This window comes from Eschrichtius robustus, chromosome 8 (genome assembly GCF_028021215.1).
Source record: "Eschrichtius robustus isolate mEscRob2 chromosome 8, mEscRob2.pri, whole genome shotgun sequence".
Classification (NCBI taxonomy): Eukaryota; Metazoa; Chordata; class Mammalia; order Artiodactyla; family Eschrichtiidae; genus Eschrichtius; species Eschrichtius robustus.
Window position 1 is genome coordinate 115,430,960 of NC_090831.1, and position 17,480 is coordinate 115,448,439.

At 40.4% G+C, this 17,480-nt stretch overlaps 1 protein-coding gene and 1 non-coding gene across 2 annotated transcripts in view; both read right to left on the bottom strand.

Annotated features, from left to right (window-relative positions):
* Nucleotides 1-1,020: 1,020 nt before the first annotated feature.
* ZC3HAV1 (zinc finger CCCH-type containing, antiviral 1) overlaps nt 1,021-17,480 on the bottom strand; it is a 59,837-nt gene continuing 43,377 nt past the window's right edge. The window contains exons 9-13 of the mRNA XM_068549540.1: nt 15,747-15,849; nt 13,386-13,476; nt 12,432-12,562; nt 11,928-12,058; nt 1,021-5,156 (exon numbers count right to left, since the gene is read on the bottom strand). Coding sequence (XP_068405641.1) covers nt 4,894-5,156; nt 11,928-12,058; nt 12,432-12,562; nt 13,386-13,476; nt 15,747-15,849 — 719 coding nt within the window. The 3' untranslated portion in view covers nt 1,021-4,893. The remainder of the gene's footprint in view (nt 5,157-11,927; nt 12,059-12,431; nt 12,563-13,385; nt 13,477-15,746; nt 15,850-17,480) is intronic.
* Nucleotides 8,093-8,199, bottom strand: LOC137768981 (U6 spliceosomal RNA). Its single transcript, XR_011074899.1, has one exon. It is a non-coding gene; the product is annotated as a U6 spliceosomal RNA (small nuclear RNA).

The window sequence follows — 17,480 nt, forward strand, 5'->3', positions numbered from 1 at the left end:
GACAGAACCTTGGGGAGTAGCAACATCAAACATTTCTGAAAAATTGAGAGCCTGCTACGGCAAAGTAAATAAACAAATGGAACAAATAACTAAGTGGAAAAACTCAAACATCTGCTCACGCTTGGTTTGATGCCACGTTGTATATTTGAATGTAGGTGTTTTTGACAGCAGTGGGTTGGCTATACATTGTTTTATTTACATTGAAGTCCGTATCAAATGGCAAATTTTACCTTCACTTTAATCATATCTATGTTGCCCTATAAAGGTTTTCCCTCTCCATCCAAAGCTTTATGATTAAAAACGAATGAGTGGGGACTTCCTTGGTGGCGCAGTGGTTAAGAATCTGCCTGCCAATGCAGGGGACACGGGTTTGAGCCCTGGTCTGGGAGGATCCCACATGCTGCGGAGCAACTAAGCCCGTGCGCCACAACTACTGAGCCTGCACTCCAGGGCCCACGAGCCACAACTACTGAAGCCCGCGCGCCTAGAGCCCATGCTCCGCAACAAGAGAAGCCACCGCAATGGGAAGCCCGCGCACCACAACGAAGGGTAGCCCCCGCTCGCCACAACTGGAGAAAGTCCGCACGCAGCAACGAAGACCCAACGCAGCCAAAAATAAATATAAATAAATAAGTAAATTTATTAAAAAAAAGAAAAGAAAGAAAGAGTGGAGAAGGGCTTTTGAAGGAGTGACTGATAGGACAATTCTGCTGAAGATCATTTACATTTTTTTAACTTTTGTGCCTCAGCCTGGCCCTGTTCCCACCCCTAAGGTGTGTCAGCAGTTTCCAGCGTCTCCCTGTCTCAGCCCCTAGACAAAAGATGTGCAACCAACTGCAGGCTTCTGCTCACAGCCACCCCACCTTCCCCTGGCAGTGTGCTAAAGGCTCCTTGGTCATTGAGTCCTGGAATGATGAAGCTGGAAGGGGCAACACACATCCTCTATCCCCCATTGAATACACTGGTGTCTGCAATTGATTATCTTTTTGGAGATACCTGGAAATAGAGCAAATACAAGCAGCAGAGCCAAAATTAATATTTATTTCCTTTTATTAGATAATCTCAAATGGAGCTTGGAGAAGAACAAGAAGAAATACAACTACTGAATTATAAGAAGTTGAGCTTACTTTATTCAACAAAATTTATCCAATGTATCAGCATATCAAGTAGTCAGCTAGGTATCTGGGGTGGCACAGTGAACAAGACAGGTTGACTCAGCTCTCATGGAGCTTACATTCTAATGCGGAAAGCAGACAACTGCAGGTTGGATAGATGCTTAAAATGAACAAAGCAAGCCGCAAAGTGTTTTAAAAACCAGAGATCTGGGAGGCAAGCATCCAGTTTAATCTATAGAAGGACTCCTTATGGAGGTTAGTAAGCTAATCTAAAGATGCTAGGTGTTAACTAAGTGAGTGGTTCTCACTGTGGTATTTTGGAAACTGATGGATTGTTGGCTTCACAATAATTGCGGACTTTTACAGGCATTGAGTGGATGTAGCTAGGGAAAACAGATGCCCCGCAGTGTATGGGTTAGTCCCACACAAAGAATTATTCGGTACCCTATACGACTTTCTAATGTCCTGCTGGACATTTATGTAGGACCTACAGCTCGCCTGAGAGAATATAATTCCTTTTTTCCTCTTAGACAATCTGTAATTTGTCTTGTCCTATTATCCTTATTTCAATTAACGTAACTTCGCTCTTTCCCTTACCACATACAGAGAAGTTATATAGTCTGTTATGACTTACCCTAATACTGGTTTTCATTCTGGTGTCACCCATACCAATAATCTTTCATTCTCCTGTACTTCTTTACAGGAAATAGCCTCTGATCGACTCTTAAATCCAAACCTATTCACTATAAGTAGAAGTAGATATCTATTTCATGATGTCGTATAGCGTGGTCATGCTGGAGCATTTACACATTGATATTCATTTTATCTTTATTACAAACTTCTTTCCTTCTGTTTCTCCATTATAATAGTTAGGGCAGTAAATTGATTTCTTAAGAAATTCATGTAGATTGTAGTATCTGAATCATCATCTCAGGACAGCAAAGGGGATGTTACAAACTGTCTGCTCTGAAAAAGGTGAATAGATCTGATAGGGTTTGTGGTTGCCACCGTAATGGCAGTGGGGGAGAGGGCGCTACTGGCATTTAGTATGTGAGAGCCAAGTATGCTGAATATATTGCAATACATTGGACAACTCCTCACAATAAGTAATTACTCTGCATGCTATACGAATTTTGAATGTCTCACTAGACATTCGTGTATGACCTACAGCTCGCCTGCAAGAATATAGTTATTTCCTCATTTTCTCCATTTCGACAATCTGTAGATTTTCTCTTTTTTTTTAGTTTATTTTATTTTATTTTATTTTTTTTTAACTTTTAATTTTTTAATTTTTTTGGCTGCACCACACAGCATGTGGGATCTTAGCTCCCAAACCAGAGATCGAACTACTGCCCCCTGCATTGGAAGCACGGAGTCCTAACCACTGGACCACCAGGGAAGTCCCTAGATTTCCTTGCATAGTATCTTCATTTCAGTTAAGGTGGTTTCGTTCTTTCTCTTATAGAAATAAGTATTATCATATGCAGATAAGTTACTGTATCACTAGTTTTTATTCCAATGTCCACTCGTATCCCTGCTTTTTTATTTTCCCATACTTCTTATGCAGAATAGCTTCTGATCTCCTACCTTTTTTTAAGTTCAAATTTATTCTTTATAAGTAGATGTAAACGTCTGACTACTTAATGAGGTCTTGTAGTATAGTCTTCCCCAAGTTATGTACCTTTCATTCCCTTTTATGTTGATATTAATTTTATTTAATTTTTAATTTCCTTCTAAAATTGTGTATAGGTAGAGTATATTACCACTGAATTGCATTTTTGAAGATAATGAAGAGGATGTTACAAAGTAATTGTCATTAAAAAAAAAAAAAAAAAAAAGGCAAGAGTGCTGGGTGAGAACCACCGAGCTAGGTTAAAAGGGGCACCGAAGAACTGAAAGAAAGCCAGGGTGACCGTGAAAGAAAATAAATGAGAGGACAGGGAAGGGAGAGAGCATGTGGAGCCATGATGATGATTTTGAACTTTATTCTAAAGGCATGATCAGATTTGTGTTTTGAAAGAAAAAATTTTAAATTCTTGCTGCTAAGCAAAGAACAACTTAAAAGGCGACAAAGAGATATTTAAAAAGGAAAACATGGGAACTGCTTAGATGTGCAGGGGGAGGGAAAGAAAGGATGACTTCTGGATTTCTGCTTGAGCAGATGTTTTTCTGGGGGGAAAAACTGATTTGTTTGAGAGAGGCAGATGGAGAGCTCCATTTTGGACATGCTGAATTAGAGATGCCTGTGAAAGATCCAACTAGAGATGTCCAATGGGCAGTCGGATAGAGTTGGATAAATAGCATCTCTACAATGTGAGGGTCAAGATCAGGAAGTGAAAACTCCAAAACAGAAGCTACCATGAAAAAAATAAGTGAATGAAAATACTTTCAGCAAGCGTCTCGAAAAATAACCCTACCCTAAAACATATCTTATACATTTGTTACTGTTGGAGCCCTTTAAAGCCAAGGAGCTGTAGAGATCTCTGCACTGATCTAAAATCTAATATAAAATCAACTCTAATGCTAATTAATTTTTATAACATACCTGCTGGAAGGAACTATAACAGGACATGTTGGCAATGTATGCAATGTTGAAAAGGAAAACTGGAAGGAAAACCCTGATTCATAATAAGAAAGGGAACTCTTGGTCCAGTCACCTCAGCTGCTCTAAAAACTGATTGTGCTGCAATTCTACACAATCCGTCATATTTAGAAAAAGAAGCCCCTAGCAGGTGCGAGCCTTGTTTGGGGCATTGTTCTCTTCGTTCTGATTCTGTCTCACTAGGAAACTCATCTGACCTCCTTAGGGGCCCATCCTTCAGCAGATGGTCCTGCTCCTAATTTCTTGATGAGCCTCAACTGCCACAGCGAACGACTACAACAGCACTCAGATTTCTCAGTCGTGCTTGTGTGAATCTGGTTACTGCAACTCAGTCCCCCCAAAATACCAACCAACACTTCATGAAAGTCTGACCTGAAAAAAGCCTTCTCTGTAATCATATTAGTTAGAATATAAACGTCTACTTTGCCATAATTTCATAGAGCCCAAATGGGCAGTTAACTCCAGTTGGTTGCTTCTCTCTGAGCCCCGCTTAGCAGCTTTTTTAATTGAATTTCAGAAAGAGTCAACCTGGATGGAGTGCCCTAAATAAACGTAGAGATAAAGAAATGCATGCCCCCAAATCAGTTTCACCACAAAGAAAAGGTATAGTACTGCAGTTATGTCTGTGCTAGCATTTAAATTGCCCTTACATTTTTTTCCCCCAGTGTATCCCTAAGAATTTTCCCCCAACTTTTCACAATCTTCCATCCAAGATTTGCTTGTACTGTCTTATGTCCTTATTTCAATAGGCATTTTTAGATTTCTCTCAAATTTACCAAATTAATTTTCTTTCAATTTAACCAAAACGAAACCATGTCATGCAATAAACTAAAAGAGTAGTTGGGAGAGAAAGTTTGCTGCAATTACATAAGTTTTAGAAGTGAGTCTTTACCAGTTACATCTAAGGCAGTGATTCCCAAACTTTATGACACATTTCAATCCTCTTCCTGGCTCTCATCCCCAGAAAAAGTGATTTAGTTGGAGTGGGGTGAAATCTGGACAGTGGAATTTTTTAGAGCTTCCCAGATGATTCAAATGTGCAGTAAAGTTTGGGAACCACTGATCAAAGGCATTTATAGGAGAGGAAATGTAAGTTTAACTATTATCTGGGGCAGTCTGGTTCTATAAGTGAACAGAATGGTTATGGCATCCTTTATGACGCTGTAACCATCATTTCTAACTAATCACGCAGGCTTTGTCTGTTTCAGTATATTCAATCACATATTCTGGGTAAATCTGATCTTTCTGAAAGATGACAAAAACAGAGGGATTCAACCTTGTATCCACACAGCTGTCATACTGCAGAGGAGGGCTCACGTAAGCCATATGTCCTTCAATAAAATCTCCAACCAGGACTCGGGCTACAAACATAACGATGTTTTTGGGATCACACAGGCAATTTTTATGGGAATTGATGGCATCTTTTGTGAAGTAATTTCCTAGAAACAATCAGAAAAAGAAAAAGCTTAAGAATTATTATAAAAGAAGGTATATAGCTTATAAGATTATTTACACATAATCACATGATAGGCATTGACCAAGCATATGTCAGCAATACCTTACTGAGACTTATAACTTTCCTTTGTACTTAAAAAAAAAAAAAGTTCATTATGCAAGTAAACTTGAATAGAGTGTATAACCCTACTGAAATAACAGAAACATTTGCTACCCTGCAGGATTCACAGGTATGGTGTTAAGCCAACGGATACAATGAGCAACTGCTGATATCACAGTGGCCCAATTCATGCAAGGCAAGTTGAATTGTAACTGATAAACCAAAGATACTCCAACAGAGGCCATTTTATATTGTGTACGTTCTAAGGAGGAAAAGTCATTTACTACTATGGGAAGGTTCTGGAAAACGGGAAAGGGAGACGAGATGTAGCACGAGCAAACAATTGACCCTGGCAGAGCTCGTCAGACAGTTGATCCATCGTCCTCAATTCTAAAACAACCTCTGATAATCACTGATGTTTCCAAACTCAGAAGACCAACAACCATTTCCTGACAAATTAAAATTTCCTGTTTTTATTTTTACTATTGCCCAATGTTTTTCTGCCCTTTAAAGGAAAGGAGTATATATTGCAAATTCTGATCTTCTATGCAAAAATTAATAAGTAAAATGAATTTGCTGTATTTACGATGACACATGTTTAATACATTTTTCTTTTGCTTGGTGTTACTATTGATTTTTTTTTCATAATTAAGATGTCTGAATTCCAGAAATATTGCTTATCCTGAATAAGTCAGATACAGGCCATTCTGGGTAAATGATGTTCAGCTATATTTAGAATTAAAAAATAAAAGTCTGGCTATACTGCCCTACCATTTACAGTCCCACTCTCCTTCCCAAACACAGTTAATGGCCTGGTGGGAATACTCTCACACTTGTTTCTACGTATTTACATACATATATGTACATAAACTCTGATAAGTTTTATGTTTATTTGTTCCTAAATGGGATCATGCTATATGAACTGTTCTACAACTTTTTTTCCCACTTTGGTCCAAGAAATCTTGCTATGTCAGTACATCTAACCCCAACTCATTCTTTTTAATGGCTGTATAGGATTCCACTGTAAGAATGCATCATAATTTAATTTAATTACTCCTGAAATTAACTGATGAAAATGTAGGTTGGTTTCACTTTTTTTTGTCTATTACCAGTAACACTTCTAAATAAATGCTAAAATATCCTAGTAAATATACCTTTGAGAACGCATATAAATATTTCTGTAGAACAGACTGCACAACTATAGTGGCTGGGTCATAGGATACGAGCATATTAAAGTTTGATATCACAAATTGCCCTCTACAAGTGATCTAAAAATGTTACCACCAATAATAAAATCATGTTTCTCCACATCCTTGCCAACACTGGATATTATCTATCCTTTTAATTTTTGTCAATAACACTGGGCAAAAAGATCTGATTTTAATGTGCATTTTCTGAATACTAGTATTATTGAGCATCTTTTCATATGCTTATTGGCATATTTCATATATGCCAATATATGAACTGCTTTTTCATCTTTTTTTTCTCTGAACTGCTTTTTCATCTTTTTTTTTTTCCTGTTGTACTGTCTTTTTCTTACTGATGTGTGACCAAAACAAGCTTAAATTCAAGAACTAGTAGGTCCCTCAAGATCTTTTTACAGTCTTATGAAGTGAGCCAATAGGTACTTGGAAAATGACCAGGGATACAAACAAAAGTCAACCCACCATATTTCTCTTGTGCCACCCACTCCTCTCTGTGCCAAAGACGCTCCTTCAGCTGCATTCTGTACTGCTCTGTTATAGCCTCCGCAAGCAAACTAGGAATAGAGGCTATGCCCTCTTTATTTGTATTATTTCTCACTGTGATGGACCCCCACTACATATTCTGTATGCACTACCCATCTCTTTTCATCACAGGACAGTCATACTTCATTTCTTAAGTGTCTACAAAGAGCAATTCCTCGTATGTCAATTTCTAGAACTTCTAAACAATTCAAGCTGTTTTGGAATGAAATCTTTCTAAAGCATACACACCTCTCTGATTTTCAAAAAATAGAACAAACTCATTTTACCCTTTATTTTACTAATACCTCAGATGCAGATATTAATTCTGACATATGGTGTTATAACAGAGGGATGCCCTGTTGAGTTACTAAGGTGGATAGAGCTGTGTTCTCCTATACTAATGACTCCATCATGAGAAAAAAAAATTGTTTGTGCCTTGCAGATCATTTTTCCTCCTTCTCCACTTAAAAGCTATTAACTTTCTTCTTGCTGCCTGCCTCTAGTATCTCTTTATTCCCACTCCACACACTTGCTGGGCTGAGAAAAAAAGACTAAAGGCATAAGACTAAATGGATTCTGAGGAGCTCCCAAGGATAAACATACATGATCTTTGGTACAGGAATTTTATGACAACATGGGCTACTTATACAGTTGTTCACTCTTTCAGACCCTGAGTGACATTCCAGAAGGCTAACGTTTACAGATAAGTGAATTCCAGTTATGCATGTAAAAGGTGTAAAGTAAATAGTATGGAATTACTGGTAAAAACAGATTTGACTTAAAGCAATTGGAATTAACCATAAAACATATTTTCGACATTCAGCGGTAGCTGTACATATGTCTTAATGGCACTGAGTTTTTTTTTTTACAGTTGTTCAATTAAATTTTTTCTATCTTCTAAGAAAGTCTGAGCGCTAATATGATTATTTTTGTTTATCAATGACAACTGAATGAAGAATGACTCTTTATACAGGCATTATAGATCTTTGGAGGATATTTTTATCATTCTCCATTGAGAAAAGAGTAACCATCACCCTAAATAACTGATTTTAAAAGAAAGCATCAGGTTTTTTTTTCTCCTCTTTTCTTTTCTTTTTTTATGGAACGCTTCACGAATTTGCGTGTCATCCTTGAGCAGGCGCCATGCTCATCTTCTCTGTATCGATCCAATTTTACTATATGTGCTGCTGAAGCGAGCACAGCATCGGTTGTTTTTAAATCATGCTTATATAATCTGGAATCTACATATGCTTAAATGATCCAAACCAAAGACCCAACCTTTTAGCCCACTCTCCTAAGACCTGGACTCCGTCTTGTTGCAAATACCCCTTTCAAAGAACAGATCCTTTGAAACCCAACATCCTCTTCCCCACTCCTGCCATTGCGTGGTTGTAGGCCACCCTCATTGCTGGCCGGGACTCCTGAGACAACCTCCTAATTGTTCTCGCCACCTGCAATCCTGGTCCTGCCCATCCTCTCTTCACACTGTAGCCAGAGACATGTCATTTCTTTCCTAAAGCCATTGGTGGTTTGCAGTTGTCCTCAGGATAAAATCCATCATCCCTTTAGCATGGCTTGCAAGGTCTTTCAGGATCTGACCCCAACCTACGGCCACAACCTCATCTTTTGTCACTCTCACCACACCTTAGGTGTGCTGTGCTGTGCTGTCCACAGCCTCCCTGGCCTTTGTCACTCTCTCGTCTTCGTAAACACTCTTCTCTCGACTTTTTTTTTTTTTTTTTGCCTAGCTAGCTTTTGTTTGTCCTAGAGATCACACTTAGACTTCACAATGTGCTGATTTTCTAGAGTCTACTTTGATTCATTTTTTCATGCATTCAGTATAACTGATGTAATGGGATAATACTGTCAAAAATATTATGCTTTTTTCCCTCCGATTCTTTATACACAACTATCCTTCATTTAGCCAGACACATACTTTGCCTCAAAGAGAATTAGAATCTTGGAAGGAGTATATAAGGAGAAAGAATTATGGTCAGCTTCTGATTACCAAAATAGGATCTAGAAATACATTGCAAAAAATGGCAGACTTTGTTAACTAGAAAGAACTCTGAATAAGACCAGGAGAAGGAACCCTCTCTCGGTTGAGAGTCAAAAAGGGCCAACTTGGCTCTGACTCAGTCTTTCAGGGACCTTGGGTCTGGGCCCAGAGGGTGGTCAGTGGCTAAAAGTCAGAGATGACAGGGGAGTCCAGCAGCAGAGGAATGCGTGTGTCGCACTCCCTGGTAGAACACCAACATTCCAATGCCCTGGAGACTCTTTGGAGTTTTCTACATAGACACTCAGATTATCTTGACATTTTTGTTTCCTTCTTTCTAACCATTTGGCATCTTGAGGTACCTGGGTTGCAGAATCTTGCACCCTGGATCCTAAACATGTTCCCTGACCTTATACATGTCCCGTCTAGTGTCTTGAATCCAGTTGGTACCAGGACAGGTCCTTCCTTGCTTAGCCGCCCCCCAAACAAGTGCTTCTTTTTCTAATTTCACTTTGCTTCTGCTTTTTATCCAAATCTGAGTTTTTATAATCTCCTCTGCTGTTAAGGTGGGTGGCTTTCACCTAACTGCTGCAGTTCTTCTCCTCAATCCAGTCTGATCAGTTCTGGGCCACCTTCCAGCCTGTAGGAACTCACTTACTCACCTGCCTTCCACTCTTCTCCTCTACGTCCTGTTACATGCCTGGTTTCCAACTCCAGTTTATCAAGATGTAACCCAGAGCCCTTCTATCCTTCCAGGCATGTCTTACCGCCTCTTACACATAGTCATGTATAAATTACACAGACAACAGCCTATCCAGAGGGGTTTCACGCGTGCAACAGGGGTTCTTTTTTTTCCCCTCAGAGAGTAGCCATCTCTTTGAGATCTGCCCCTTGGCCTCTTTTAAGATAACTGCCTGATTTTTTTAAGATTATGGACCCAGTGGTTCATACCAGTCTATCTAGACCGTATTAACAGCATCATGGGAGACAGGACTGGAAAGCCAACATTAAAAATAAACACAAACAGAACAAAAACACTTCCTAATTCCATGTAACAGGAGACAGGCCAAGGAACAGGATCCCTCCCTGACCTTCACAAGGGAGGGTGGCATGGGGAAAAGTTCCTTGAGGAATGCCCTGCACATCCGTGAGAACTGCAGGCGCCATCCTCGCCTCTTGCGTCCATGCTACACAAAGGCGTATACTTGGCCATGAACAACTCTCCCCTTTCACCAAATTAAAGGAAGAATGACAGCCAGTGAGTAACACTGTCAAGCCATCCAAATACATTTCAGAGCGTTTCAGCACTCTTCTGTTCATAAAAGAGGAGAAACAGACTAAGCATCCAAGAATGTCTCTATCAGAGCCAGTTATGGCCAAGACCTGGGAACATGTATGTGTATATATATATATATATATATATATATATATATATATATATATATATATATATACACACCGCATTTCCATTTTGTAGGAGAAATATTTGTTTGACTTCTGACATAAGAGACTCATGAGAAACTGATGGGTTTAAATGTCACACATGTTATATTTCACTCAAGATGTTTACTCCGCTTTCTCCAAACATTTCTCGGTAGGTTTTAGTGATGTGTTTAAACTTAAGAAACTTAAGAAATGCTCATCTAGTCATTCCCCAGCTTAAAACCCTTCATTAGCTTCCCATGCCCTGGGGTCAAGTCTATTGCGTGGCCATGTCTTGGACCAATTATTCCTGACTCTTTGAGGCTGGTGAACCCCACCTGTTCTTAGGAATACCTCTCCAACCAGATCAGGTGTCCACAGGGCCTGTTCTTTTCATCTACAGCAGCTGAACATTTGCAATCATTAAATTATGTGAAATAATGGTGGGGGGGGGGGTGGGAGCATGTCTAATTTGTTCGCCACTGTGTCCCCAGCATGTAGCACATAGAAGGCACTCAAAAATATTTGTTCACTGACTGATTGGCTTCTTGCTTTTTTTGGGGGGGGGGGGGCGTTGAATTTAATCTTAGGTATATGAGTTGAGCCCCCTTTGAAAATGTGATAAACTATTACTTGTTCCCTTAAGATGAGTGATTCTTGGACTTGCCTGGTGGCGCAATGGTTAAGAATCTGCCTGCCAGTGCAGGCGACACGGGTTCGATCCCTGGTCCAGGAAGATCCCACATGCCGCGGAGCAAGTAGGCCTGCGAGCCACAACTACTGAGCTCACATGCTGCCACCACTGAAGCCCGCGCGCCTAGAACCCGTGCCCCGTAACAAGAGAAGCCACCACAATGAGAAGCCCACGCACCACAACAAAGAGTAGCCCCCGCTCGCTGCAACTAGAGAAAGCCCGCGCGCAGCAACAAAGACCCAACGCAGCCAAAAAAAATTTTTTTAAAGAAAGAAAAAAAGATGAGTGATTCCTTGGTTTTTGTTTGGTTGGGTTTTGGGTTTTTGGTTTTTGAGTTGCATGAAGGAATTTAGGAACAAAAAGAAAGCACTGAAAAGATTTTGTGTAACCACCAGTGTGGCCTGAGATGGGAGAGGCCTCATCTCCCATCTTTGATTAGAACCTAGCAGTGGCAATAGGATGTGCATAGGTCAGGAAGAGCCATGGCTGGAACTGAGTAGCAATGGTGGACAAAGTCATCAACAAGGAGGAGTACCTTGCAAGATGTATGAGATGCCTTGGTTTCCTGGCCCTGCCCTTCCCGCAAAACACAAAAGACAGGAGGGAAGCAGGGCTAAGGTGCAGTAATCAAGTCCCACGGCAATTTCCCACTCTAATTTGGACATTTCAGGTTAACATGAGCTTATTTTCTCTACATGACTGTAAAAGCCTGGATGTCCTGGTTAATACAAAATAATTACATATACCTCATAATAGGAGCATGCGTAGAGCCTGAGTGATGGTTCTACTAGTTTGGCTTCTCTATCCCATACAAACCTTTTCCATATTTGGTGTCACGAATTCCATGTAAGACCCAGTCAAAATTATTCGCACAGATAGACTCTACATGGGTGCGTCTCATTGCACAAAATAGGATTTGCTCGTCTCTCTTCATCTCCTTTTTCTTCCTAATAGAGGAAATGTGAGACTTAGTACCAGGAACATTCCTCATCCAATCCAGTTAATAACATTAATCCCAACTAAAGTCTAATCATCTTAAAATTTTATTCTGCTAGCTTTCAGAATGGAGCTACTAACATTAAGGCAACGGCTGTAAAAAATAAATATATGAAAACTTTTAAATGATAGACACGTGAAAGCATTTAATTGTAAAGCTAAAGCTGAAAGAGAGAAGCTTGAGTGGACACAATGAAAACACAACTAGAGATTGAAGAAACTGTTGACTACTAAAATGAACCAGTGAATATAAATCTTAAAAGATAGATCTTCACTAATCCTTTCAAACTTTATGTCAAGAAACCTGATAATGTGGCCACCAACCTTTCAAAAGCCTTCAGGAGCTTTGCGTTCCGGATCTTCCTTATCTTTTCAATCTTGAAATTTTTCATGGAAGCTTTAAAACGCTCACTCACTTTGGCATATTCCAGAGAGTCATTATTGATCTCAAACAACTAAAAAAAATTTTTAAATATATGCGTGTGAAACAGGAAACATTTAAGGCATGATATGTCCATATGTGTGGCTCCCTGTGTCATGGAGTATCCTTGCCAGGCCTCTGACAGCAGATGGGGTAAGCTGGCTTAGGGTTTCCACATCTGGCAGTTCATTCCAGTGATGCACTAGACGGCATGGAGCCCGTCTGTTCAGGCTGACTTCAGGCTAACAGAGCATTATGCCTGAAGGCAAACAGAGCGTCCCCACCCCATCCCCAGGTGTGTGACTTAGTCCAATGACCTGGTGAGTTCCCTGCCTAAAGCCAGTGCGGGGGCAGAGGCATTAGAGGTACCCAAGGAGCCCAAGCAGAGCTGCCTGCACCCAAAGCTGGAGTCTGATGTGGAGGCTAAATGATCCAGGAAGAGTCTCGCCCCCACCAGGCGAGGTGATGAGGTAAGGCACACCTCAACTCCCACAGAAACTTGCTTTTTAACTCCAACTAATGACAAGTCGCTCTTACTGTGAGTTCCAGTTTTCTCGTCTGTAAGGTAGGGAATCGAGTATCTATTTTACAAGTTTGTTGTGAGGATCTATCCCAAGGAGATCGTGTGTGCCTGGACTCTGGAAACAGTGACGTGCCCTGTAGACTTGTTCTCTGGGAAAGTGGCACATGACACAATCACCATTTAGATGTCAGCCTTTGAATCTTGATTCAAGGGTTTTGCAGAAGCGATTCACTCACTCCTTCACTCATTCATTCATTCAAATACACACATTTATAGCAAAGTACTTTGTCCCATCTTTAAACAATTCACCCACTAAAAAGTAAAAACCAAGTACCTCATAGCCATTCGAGGATGAGACGCATGTGTTCCGTTGAGGAAGAAATATCGAGATGAAAGGCTCTGGTTGGGTCCTCACCTGCTGATGGCTGCAAACAAGCCAGAGAAAGAAATTCACCTGGTTCCCTGTTTCATGTGCCCAAATCACTTTCTGTGCTTAACTTCAACTAAGGTGAGGTTCCTCAGAAAACTTCCCCTTTGTATCTTCTTTGGACTACATCCCTGCATATTCCTGGTACACACATATCAGTAATCATGCTTTTAAAAAAGGTGGTAATCATTCATAATTTGGTAAATTGTTATTTTCCCATTGATTTAAAATGTAAAAGCCTTGACTCTTTTTTACATTTCTGCTTAACCTTCAAAGGTCCTAATGTGTTAGCATTAAGTAAGTTTGTCTTACAGCTTCTTTGTCAAGTGATAAACACTAAAATAGGGGTATAGGGAAAAGAATCCTGCCTTTCCTGGATGAACTGTATTTCAGAGTAACCATACACGTGGGTGTTCTCTACTAACATGTACAATACATAGGGGTTTATTGTACAATTTTAAGTTTGAAATTTTCCATAATGAGAAAATTAAATTTTTAAAAACGCTTTAAGAAAAAAAACTCTTTAAAGACCCCCTTCTGTAAAATGAAGATTCTTTTGGAATGAAAGAAATTGGCCCCAATTTATATTTTAAGCTCCGATTTCCATACTATACCAGTATAGTGCAGAACAAATTCAATTGATACGTTGTAAGGAGCTCATCAACAACGCTATAGTTCATTTCTCTTCGGGCTGTTCAGAATAATACTCACAGCCCTTAGTCTGTCCTAAAGCAGTGTGTCCCCTCTGGGCTCATGACAGCAGGATTCAAGCTGGTTCTCTCCACAACCGCCCATGAACAGTTTTCTCAATTCATTTTATTCACTCACTCACTTAGCTGACTGTTTAGTATCACTGTGTACCATTCATCATACAGAATATCTCAAGAGCTTTGAGGAGCTGATATTTGTGGAGGGGACGGAAGAGGTGGAAGATTATGCTAGGGGAGACAGGTGGGAGTGTACTCGACGCCTCTCAACCCTGCGATATTTTTACTTTATCCATTTGAATGTTAAAAGAACTGGAGGGAACCTTAGCTGGCTAGGCTGATCCAATTCTAATTCTTGGGAGTTTGAATTAAGAAATTCAGAGAAAATTGGGTAGTAGTGGCAGAAGGTACAGCTGAAGGGATATAAAGATTGGAATAATGAGGTTAAAATTGTCAAGCACTAGCCAGAGAAAAGTCTTAGGAGATACAAAGACAGATATACACATAGATATAGATAAGGTTGCTGAGTCTCTTAGCAGGGGAATAAGAATAAGAAGAAAAGCAGCTAAGATTTACTTGACAAATGTACTAGGATCAAGCCCATGTTACAGATGGGGGGATGCAGAGTGATTAGTTTGTCCAAATCCACACAACTAATAAGCAGCAGGCAGAATCTGAGCCTAGACATGTAGCTCCAGAGTCCGGCCGTTAACCTGGTCACAGGCAAAGATCTGTGACCTCAGGCTGCTCAGGTCCTAAAGCAGTACTGGACCCAACTCCCGGTCCTAAGGCCCGCAGAGAGCTCAGCTCCCCAGCCTTGGCTTCTTGTAAAACGTTGTTTTCCCTACTACACCACGTTTATCCCTTTAGTAACTTCCCGTTTCCATGGAATACCTTAATTCTTACAACCAAAAGGACCTAATTAGAACACCGACTTCACACCTGCCTTGACGTCTGTTTTACATAATCACTCATCACCCAGGGAAAAAAAATCCAACCCCAAAAATGTTCATGAGCAATGTAGGTTTGACTGAGTTTCATGAGCAGACAGAGGAGTCACCCTGAAGCCCCACAGCAAAATTTCCTTTTCAAATCCCCTTTCATCAACTTTATCTTTCCCCAAAGCCTTTACTCAGGCAGCTACCACATCCCTTTTTTCTCTCCATTTCTTTCTCAGCCTCCCACCCCCTATAAATCCACTCAACAAGACTAGAGATACCCAGAAGAAGCCACAGCAAAACAAAAACCCAGTAATTGTGCATTTGATTCTTTCCTAGGAACAACCAGCCGTTCACAGCTGAAGAAGCTGCTTCCAGAGTAAGAGAGCTGCCCAAAGTCCCCCGGGAATTGGAGGGAAAGACAGACTTCCTGCTCTAGAATTCTTTCAGTCACGCTGTACCGCTTAGCAAGTACCTCACTCACTGTTAAAGCAAAAGGAAATTGCAGTGTTATGTGAGCAGGAACATTTCAGAAAACAGGGTCCAGATTCAGGAGTGACTCAATAATATCAGTGTGTGAACACGTCAAATGTGTGCCAGCAAGCAGCGTCCAAGACACTCACTCTTGTCCGCGCTTCACCTGCTCCACATCCCAGTAAGACACAAATGTCGGCCTTCTGACGATATCCTTTTGGGTCTTGGAAGCTGTGTTTGTCTGAATCATCCCTTTAGACAGAAAAAAGAAAACACAAATCAAGAATCAGTCCTAGGAAATGATTTATTGTTATTTTTCAGAGGCTAGTAACACAGCAAATATTCATGACTCAACTGTACTGTACGAATCGAGAAAATCCTTTTGGATGGAAATTACTCATGATAAAAACTTGTATTCTTTACTGCCCTTAGTATAAGACCCAGAAAACACAGAGGTAAATGAGCATTCCTGAATTAATCTAATCTTTAAATCAAAGTCAGGTGGTAAAGAGAGCTAGGGCAGCCAGATTACAAGACGTCACCCATGACAGGCATCAATGATTATGGGTTGGAATGTGGTAGCTATATCTTAGAAGTTTTTTCCTACCTCAAATGTGAAATGTCATTTTCAATTCATGCATGTTGTACACCTAAGTCTAAGCTGCAGCCAGCATGAGTTCTTTAAAAAGTAAATCATCGTACATTGCTAGTGAAAGTATAAAATGGTGCAACCACTTTAGAAAACAATTTGGTAGTTTCTTATAAAGTTAAACATGCACTGCCTATGCAATCCAACAATCCCACTCCTTAGTACTTACCCAAGAGAAATGAAAAGCTACATCCACACGAGAACTTGCGTGTGAATGTTCCTAGTAGCATTATTACAATAACCAAAAAGTGAAAACAACCCAAATACCCATCAACAGGTTAATGACTAAACAAACCATGGTATATCCATTTTTTTAAAAATTTTATTTATTTATTTGTTTTTGGCTGTGTTGGGTCTTTGTTGCTGAGCGAGGGCTTTCTCTAGTTGTGGTGAGCAGGGGCTACTCTTGGTTGCGGTACGTGGGCTTCTCATTGCGATGGCTTCTTTTGTTGTAGAGCACAGACTCTAGGCACGCAGGCTTCAGTAGTTGTGGCGCAGGGGTTTAGTTGCTCCACGGCATGTGGGATCTTCCCGGACCAGGGCTCGAACCTGTGTCCCCTGCATTGGCAGGTGGATTCTTAACCACTGCGCCACCAGGGAAGCCCCATGGTATATATCCTTACAATGGAATATTACTCAGCAATGAAAAGGGAAGGACTACTCTATATGCAACAACATAGATGAGTGAAAAACAGTATTCTGAGTGAGAGAAGTCAGCCATATGCAGAGTACACACTACAAGGTTCTATGTATATGGAATTCTAGAACAGATAAAACTAATCTATAGTGACACAAAGTAAATTGGTTGCAGAGGAGAGACCGATTGCAAAGGGGCATGAGGAAACTTTTTGGATTGATGGGAGCATTCTAGCTCTTGATTAGAATAGTATTTGCACGCACTTGTCAGCACCCACCCAACTGCACACTTAAAATGGATGCATCTTATTGCAGCAATTATGCCTCAGTATAGTTTTACATCAACATCAACAAAACAAAGAACGACAGAAAGAGCAAATCAGATCATGCCACACCTCTGCTCAAAACCTTCTCGAGGTTTCCAGCTCATAAAATATTTAAGTTTCAACGTCTGCTCTCATCTCTTACACACATCCTTCCCATGTGCATGGGCTGCCCCCTCCCTTCCAAAGTTTCCTCCTCAGATAAAAGCAGGCTCCCTCCCGTGATTCCTCCATTCTCTTTCTGCTTCATCACATTGCTTCACTTTCCCCGTAGC